General features: G+C 41.6%; 1 protein-coding gene across 1 annotated transcript; it reads right to left on the minus strand.

Moving 5' to 3' along the window:
* Window positions 1–3,059: 3,059 nt before the first annotated feature.
* On the minus strand, window positions 3,060–3,995 carry LOC110551042 (olfactory receptor 2Y1-like). Its single transcript, XM_021641373.1, has one exon. The coding sequence runs from the start codon at window positions 3,993–3,995 to the stop codon at window positions 3,060–3,062; it is 936 nt and encodes a 311-aa protein (XP_021497048.1).
* Between the last annotated feature and the right edge of the window lie 4,570 nt (window positions 3,996–8,565).

Consider the following 8,565-nt stretch of genomic DNA (forward strand, 5'->3'; position numbering starts at 1 on the left):
CCACATGCCAATGAATGTATGGATAAGAAAACGCTCAATATATACATAATTCAATGTTAATCTGCCATAAAGAAGAATAAAACTCTATCATCTGAGCCAAATTGATGAGTGAGAGGGTACTATATTAAGTAAGCCAGTCATGGGAAGACGAACACCACATATTCTCTTATATGTAGATGCTAAAACATTAGCCTGAACGAAAATTAGTGATTACCAGAGTAGACGAACAGTGGAGGTGGGTGACGACAGAGGCAGGATTTGATAAGTTCATTTGCATAAATGTGTTAAAATATCATATTGAACCAAATTAACATATAAAGTAATGTTAGGCAAAACCAAAACAAATTTGAAAAAAAAAAGCTTAAGCAATGATTGGCAGAAAGTAAACATTAATATAAAAAAAATAGATGAATCTGGTGGTGTTGCAAGGGTGAATAGAAAAGAGGTGAAAAGGTAACAAAAATATTAAGAGGCTGTTATAAGATCTTAGACAATATCTTACACTATACTGTAAATTTCTTGAATGTAAAAAAAAACCAAATAAATTGCTTAAACGTTTCTACTTAAACATATCTACTCATCTTAAAAACACTTTAAGGAGTGAGATTTTATCTCAGCATTAGTGCATCTAGCATATGAAGTTTTAAAAAATTTGATGCCCATGAGCACCAAAAAATATATACTTAAGTGCTTGCTAATGAGATGGTATGAAACTAGCTCATTGTCCTACTGATTTGCATTTCATTTATTATATGGAGATGGGAACATCTTTTTGCATGGTTTATTTATTTATTTTACATTTCATTTTCTTCTTTAATTACCTGCTCACATTTTTTTCTAATCACAATGAGATGCTTGAACTCTGCTAAGAGCGTGTAGGACATTGATTGTACACGTCGTTCTGGGATTAAATGCATGCACCACCCTTGTAATTATGCAGATTGTAAATCTTCATCTGCAGCTTGTTTTCTTTAAACTTTATTTATGAATGAGAGAGAGGGGGGAGAGGAAAAAGAGAGACAGACAGAGAGAGCACTCCCTCATGTCTCTAATTCTAATTCAGTTGCATATTTTGAGGCTTCATAATGACAGCTACAACAACAAACCATACCTCTGGGAGAAAGGAGAGGTCTGGGGGTTCATAGGTCTGGGGGTTCATAGGTCTGGGGGTTCTTCTGGGTGAGGGAAATGTCTACTCCCTCCTCGGAAGCTTAGCTGTGGTTTGCAACATTTGTCTCCTTCAAAATAGTAAGCAGAGAGGATTTTGAATGTTGACAATACAAAGAAACCATACATGTTTGAGGTTACAGAGATTCCAGTTACCCAGACCTAATTATTACAGATGTCTGTCTATGGCAACATTGCCATGGGCTCCATAAATATTGAAGGAGTTTTGGCACAGCTCACTGTGCCAAAAACCATCTGACTAAGAAGGAATCTTGATTATTTCAAGCTGAAATAATTAGAGAAAATAAAATTTCAGAACGAGGCATTTAGACTGACTTTTCCTACAAAAAACCCAACCCAAACCAAAAAGCATAGAGATCCTTTGTTGATTGTTGACTCCCCCAATGTGGGATAATAGCCTTAACCACAACATAGTAGGACGTAAGACTTCAATGCACCCAAATAAACTATTTGAAGTAATGGTTATCTTATATGAGGTTCGAACCCAACTTTAGCATGCCTCTTAGAGACATGCTTACCCTATTTGAGAGATGCACTTGTTCTATCATTCCTTTATATATTATTTATTCTTTGTTTAAAAACATAAAAAAGGAACTTGCTTTAGTGATTTTCTTTTTAGGATTTTACTGTTCTATAATCTATGGTCGATGGGTTTTCTCTTAGTCTTTTACTAATTTGTGCACTATACTCAGTCAAATAATTACAAAAATATTAGGGACTCTCCCTTTGTTATGGACTCTTATTTTGTATTTTTTAATTGAAAAAATAAACTATCTCCTGTATGAGGCCATATAAAATATTCTCCTACATAATCTTCTGAAAGCTTTAAGATCTGCCTTTTCACATTTATTCTATGAATCAATATAGTGTCTGAGAATGAAACTTAGAAGCTTATTGAGAAGGACATACACGCTTTGACAGAAAACCATCCTTTAACACGTGGAAAAGGGCTAGTGAGATGGCCAGGATTCTGCACAGTGCAAGGAGAGAACTGACTCCTGCAAATTGTTCTCTAATCTCCAAGTGCGTGCTTTGGTGCTCTGATATCCACATGCTTACCACACACACACACACACACACACACACACACACACACACACACACACGTATGTGTGTGCATGAAATAAATTATTAAATATATGGTGGAAATGACGATGGTAGAATGTTAAGAATCCATTGATTTCTTCTTTATTTTCTTTCCTCTTACATTGAAAGACTTTTCATGGCACTGAGCATCCTGGCATGGTTTTTTTGGTGCAGCTGTCAAGACTCTGGTGGTTCTTTGGGTATAACTATCTTAATGGTGCTGCCTTTTCATATCTACAGCTCTACCTCTGGCAATGGCCTCCTTATGTATCTAAATAATATTAGTAAGGTCAGTGACGGTAACTACTACCAAGAACTGTAGATACAAAATCTAAGGTGTGTAGGAATACAGCTTGCATAGCAATTATTTGGGAAACCAGTGGTGAATTCATGTCCTATGCCTTTGAGCAAAGGGTCATGTACATGACATCATGCTGGAATCACTGACTTTGAATAAAGTGATGTCATATTTAATTAAATCTCTTTTCACTCTCAGAAATGTCTAGGGCTTATTTCTACTTTTCACTTCTTAATATTATGTGGAAAGTATCTATATAGATCAGCCTCTCCTCTTTTGTACAAAAACCTTGTACACTAACCTGGAAATCACAGCAAGAGACTCCCCCACTTCCAATTCCCAGAAGAACAGTTCTGGAACCCCAAGGGCTGTTCACTAGTCACTAGTGACCCTCAAAGGTGGGTTTCAGGTTATGAGTAACACACACACACACACACACACACACACACACACACACACGAAATTGCACTGGTCTTGCTTCTCCCTCCTACACTAAGTCTGTGCTTTTCCCAAGTATCTTCCACAGAGCTCCCTTTACGTCCTTGTTCCTCAGAGTGTATATTAAAGGGTTGAGAATGGGGGTGAGTATAGTATAAAAAACAGCAACGAACTTTCCCTCATTCTCTGAATATCTGTGGATGGGTTGGAGGTATGTATATATGCCTGAGCCATAAAACAGAGAAACCACAATAAGGTGGGAGCCACAAGTCCCAAAGGCCTTTCTGCGTCCAGCCATTGACTTGATTCTCAGAATTGCCCTGGCAATGTGTCCATAGGAGCCCAAAATCAGCGCTGCAGGAAAGATCAAGATTATTGTTCGAGCCACAAACATCTTCACCTCTGTTCCATTGGTGTCCTCGCAGGCCAACTTCAGGAATATGGGCATCTCGCAGAAGAAGTGGTTCAGCCGATGGCTACAGAGGGGCATGGCCATAACAAGCCCTGTCTGAATGACAGAGTTCACGAGGCCAGACACCCAGGAGGAGATGGCCAGTGCCTGGCACAGCTGAGGGTGCATAATGGTCGTGTAGTGCAGTGGTCGGCACACGGCAGCATAGCGGTCAAAGGCCATGACCCCCAGGAGCAGACACTCTGTGGAAACCAAGGCGAGGAAAATGAGGAGCTGAGCCACGCACCCTCCATAGCTGATGGTCCTATCAAAGCCACAGAGGTTAATAAGAAGCTGCGGTACGGTGCTTGTGGTATAGCACAGGTCCAGGAAGGAGAGATGGGAGAGGAAAAAGTACATGGGGGTGTGCAATCTGAGGTCCAGCCGCGAGAGAACGATGATGGTGGAGTTGCCGAAGAGAGTTAGCAGATAAAAGACTAGGATGAAAACAAAGAGGAAAACTTCCAGTTGAGGAAAATCTGAGAATCCCACCAATATGAAGCCTTCCCCTAAACTGGTATTGAATGTCCCCATCGCCTTTCACTTAAGCAAAGTGTGGACATTCATGTAGAGCTTCCCATGTGCAGTGTATGTTAAAACATTATTCCCACAGCTCCCTACACACTCCAGAATCATGCATCACAGTCTCAATTTTACTACCCAATTTCTTTTCCAGTATTCTTTCTCTTTGGATAAGAAGTCATTAGGTTAGTTGCTAGTGGATTCTGTTGGAGCTCTGCTCCTATTTCTTATATGTTCTCTGATTTTATTCTTACCACTCAAGCATTTGGGAGGATTCTTTTGGCAGCAATGGCTAGACTTTCTTGTCTGAAGGTAGAGTCATGTATCCATCACCCTCCTCACAGCATGAGGTTAGTATCCAAAGGTGCCAACACGGAGACCACCTTTAGAGTCTAGTGGACCTTGTGGCTGACTAATGAAGCATTTATGTAGCGTATGCAATTTTCTAGACTCAACCCCCATTACTGCCCCCCCAAAATAAAAAAAATAAAGAGGTGAAGCAGAATGTAAAATGTAGAGTAAGGGTTTCACTTTGCTGTTTTGATTGTTCCTCTTCTCTCTCTGGGAGGTGGAGTCTTTCTGCAGAGTCGTACTGAGGACTAACAAGGCTGGCAGCATGAGCTCACCCTCCAGTCACCCCTCTGCTTCCATCCACTCCCAGTGCCGTCCGTGTGCCAACCCTGGAAGCCTCCCACCGTTGGAAGCATCTGTTGCAAAGGATTGAGGAAAATTCAGAATCAATTTGGGGAGACTGTTCTGCAACAAATTTCTTATTGCAAATCACTATTTCCCAAATACATTTCATAAAAAAACAAAACAAACAAACAAACAAACAAAAAAAACCATTCCAGCTGAGAAATCCATCCTTGGCCTTCCAAGGGACAGTTGCTTTTTCCTCTCTAGACAAAATATGTCCTATGTGTCTCTCTCTGAGCTCTGAGATCCTGGGTGATAGAGGACACAGTGAGTTTTAAAATATTAACGTTCTTCTTTACGGCACATAAGCAGCTGTCAAATTAATATTATTTTTATTCATGGCTTGCAGTAGAGGTCAAAATGAAACTTTTGACTCTGCACATCTATCTCTTAAAAATCCACATCCTCTAAGAACTGGGGAGATTAAACTACAAATGCACGGTAGTAAATTGTAGCCTTGGGAAATGCATAAAAGTTGCTCTCAGTGATGACATTTCTGTGGTAAAAATCAAAATAAGAGCTAAGAAGGTTAATCAGAAACCAAGAGAAGAAAATGGATGTCAACTTAAGTCCTGCACGTGTTCACTGTGAAGAGTTCTGGTGTGTTTCCTCGGCATTGAATCTGCTGTAGTGGAAAGTCATCAATGCTTCAATGCTGAGCCAGTGTTTTCTTCCAGGAGAGTACTAAGGTTGCACGCTTGAAAGGTGAACAACAAAAACAAAGGTAGCTTAGCCAGCACACCTAAGATAGATTTGAATGGCTACTTTAGGCATATACGTATGTATGTATGTATGTATATGTGTGTGTATGAATATATACACCAAACTCTGTGGTCAGACCCTGTGCATTGCTTTTCCTGCTTACCTGTCATCTGTTCCAAGGGGCTCGAACTGCTTATCTACAAAAATCTGGTCCACAAAGTTTTGATAGAGATTAATTCCTCTGATACATCCTTAAATGGCAAAAGCATACACTTTCATACACGTACACTTTCAACATTGTCTGCACCATTTTCCTGCAAGTACTGTTCAACTGGATCTGCTTCATTTTTTTCGGTGCTGCATTTTCACGGCCTGGTGCTGTTCCCAAGGCATGAAAAGCTCTCAACAAATATTGTTAAACCAACTAACAGATCCATCATGTACCTTGGCTCCAAGCCTGGTATATGTACATGGCCCAGAAATGTTTGTTTTCTATGAGTCAGGGAATGTGATTCATCTGTCATACATATCATTTAGTCAGACAAGAATTTTTAGCCAACCACAACCTACACTTTTATTGCTGTTTATAAGAACATTCAGCTATGTTGCTGATTTTTTTTCAAATGAGTGAAAACTCAAGAACATGGAAAATTCTGAAATCATAGCTAAAAAGGATCCGGATATAATGAAGCATAAATGCACAGGCTAATAAGTGGCTGCTGTTGTCAATAAGATGCTATTGAAGAAAAAAAAAAAACAAGTTTAATTTTACCACAGCATCGACAAATGTGGAATAGAAGGCATTGCACTGGAATCTTGATCATCACTTATTTAGTAAGTAGAAAAAGATGACTTCTGAGGTAGGACAGAGCTTTGTAAACTTTCTATAGGACCATGAATCTGAAGCATCAGAACACGGAAGAACTGGCTTGATTCCAAAGAGAGACAGTGGAAAAGCATCAGGAATCATGCAAAACAATGTGGAAGCGAAGAAGTAGAAAATCAGAAAAGACAGGGACAAGTACAGGACACCCCATTCTTCTAGACCCACGTAGTTACCAGGGGGAGGTAGAGAAGGCTCAAGCCACATGTAGAAGGCAAGCCAGTTAGCTCCAGTGAAAACACAGTCTTGGTTTTAGCCAGAGGACAATCCCACAGTCTCCACAATGCACTGGGAGAGTTGGTGTGCTAGCAACTTCTCTAGCAAGATAACACTGGAGAGCAAGTCTGTTCAATCACTCCCCATATCTCAGAGCACCATCTTGAGAAGGGGCCTATGTGAGATGGAGCTGCTTTGGGAACCTAAAACTGAGGAACGACAGGAAGTCAGTGAGCCCCACTAGTGTCTGGGCGGAAGACGGTGTCAAGAGGAGAAGGGAAGAGAGTTGGACGCAGAAACATCAAGAACATCTGGCCAGCAAGTTCGGGTTGTGCGGGCACAGCGGTCGGTGGCCTCATCACTGTGGAAAGGAGCACGCCTCATCACGTGGGCATGGCTGTGGAGTCCATTAGCAGTGACCTGCTCAGCTTTGGGAGTGCCCCACATGCTAGATATGTTTTGCTAGTGACAGGGCTGAGAACTTTGAGCAATGGTGTGTAAATTATATACTCCGGGAGAGTGTATGGACAAGAAAAGCTGTGCTAAACACCGAGTCACTGCCACCAGCGTCATAGCATTAATATGGTACAGATATTTGGTTGTGTAGATTGGACTGTTACCAGCAGAGCCAAGGGCCTACATCCCCAAAAGAAGTGGCTCGCTTAAAACATTCCAGTAAGGGACTGGGGACCTTCCTCAGGCAAATGAAAGCTATTATGATGGAATAGGAATGGAAGAAAATTTGACTTTGAATAGGACTGAAACTCTCTTCAAACACCAGATCACAAGGGAGAAAAAGACCAGGTCCCAATAAGGAAGGTCTACTTCCACATCAAGCACTCTGAACAAGACGGAAATGGCCGCATGGTTCTATGCCTTTCCAAAGATCAGTGAGTGCTGCCGGTCTCAGGAGTATATTGAGAACTGTCATTATATTAGGCACTAAAACTGCAAACCCGAATAGGATAAATCCGTTTACTGCTGTGATTTTAGTCAGGGAAGGGATAAACATTACATTTCTCCAGAACAGGGTGCATGGGACTGAATGGAAGTAAATTAAGTGCATTAGCAAGGAAATGATGTAGGTGATGGATAGCGGAGTAAAAGTAGAACTGGGTAGCAAGAGATGGGGTGATTAAAATGCAGAAATGCTGTGAGTGAGGAAATGAGGCAGTCATTTCACTAAGTTCATGGTTTGAGATTCTGTAGAGAGGAGTTATAAAAATGATAAGTTTTTCAACAGCGTCTCTCTGGGTCCTTTAACTTGAGAATCTGACTTCAGCCTTAACCACCTAACCTGGTAGAGTCTCAAGTTAAAGGAGCCAGGAAGAAGCTGTGTTGGTGCTGAGTGCAAGCCCATGAAAATCGGTTGTCTGCCACGGCCGTGTTCGCCTCAGAAACTTCGCTGCCTGTGTTATGATCTGATGTCGGCCCCACCTAGTTATGTGTGGTATGTGGGCTGGGCAGGTTCTCCTTTGCTCCAGAGACCTCATATCTCAGTCTGTGTACCCAGAAATGGCTACTGCTAATGTCAAGTGCACTGGAGTGTGAGGAAAACCTATACAGCACCGAGTTAAGCACTGGAAGAGGGAGAGCAGAGGAGACCTGGCAATTTGCCTACCAGTCAGCATTACTGCTTCCAGGGCCTGCACAGCAGGGCGCCATGCAGTGAGAGAGAGGAGGCTGCAGGAATAAACACCTGGAGTTTAAAGGAGTAGAGGGAATCATAGGACCTTCCTCATCTCTCAGGGAGCTTTCTTCCATTCCTTTCACAGAGCACCTGCTGGAGCCTGTCTCATCACATCCACATTTGGAAATTCTAAAAGGAGCTCCTTCCATCTTTAAGAACAATCAAAAGTTCTATGTGTGAGTCCAAAGATGGACCTCCGGGAGGCGTCACACATTATTCTCAGACTTACGTGTTAAACCCCAGATAGGCTGTGACCATAGTCACACTGCAACCCAGAGCTTCCTGTGGGTACCTGGTACACACATGTGTGAGGTGTGGGAGAGCCCCATGAGAGTGTACACAGGTGAACACAGACCTTCTTAGGAAAATGATCAGGGTGAGCAAGTACTAGTGGG

The sequence above is a fragment of the Meriones unguiculatus genome, chromosome 11, assembly GCF_030254825.1.
Source record: "Meriones unguiculatus strain TT.TT164.6M chromosome 11, Bangor_MerUng_6.1, whole genome shotgun sequence".
NCBI classification, from domain to species: domain Eukaryota; kingdom Metazoa; phylum Chordata; class Mammalia; order Rodentia; family Muridae; genus Meriones; species Meriones unguiculatus.

What these genes read in the sequence shown, in the direction of transcription:
- LOC110551042 (XM_021641373.1), bottom strand. Translation starts at nt 3,995, where the DNA reads ATGGGGACATTCAATACCAGTTTAGGGGAAGGCTTCATATTGGTGGGA.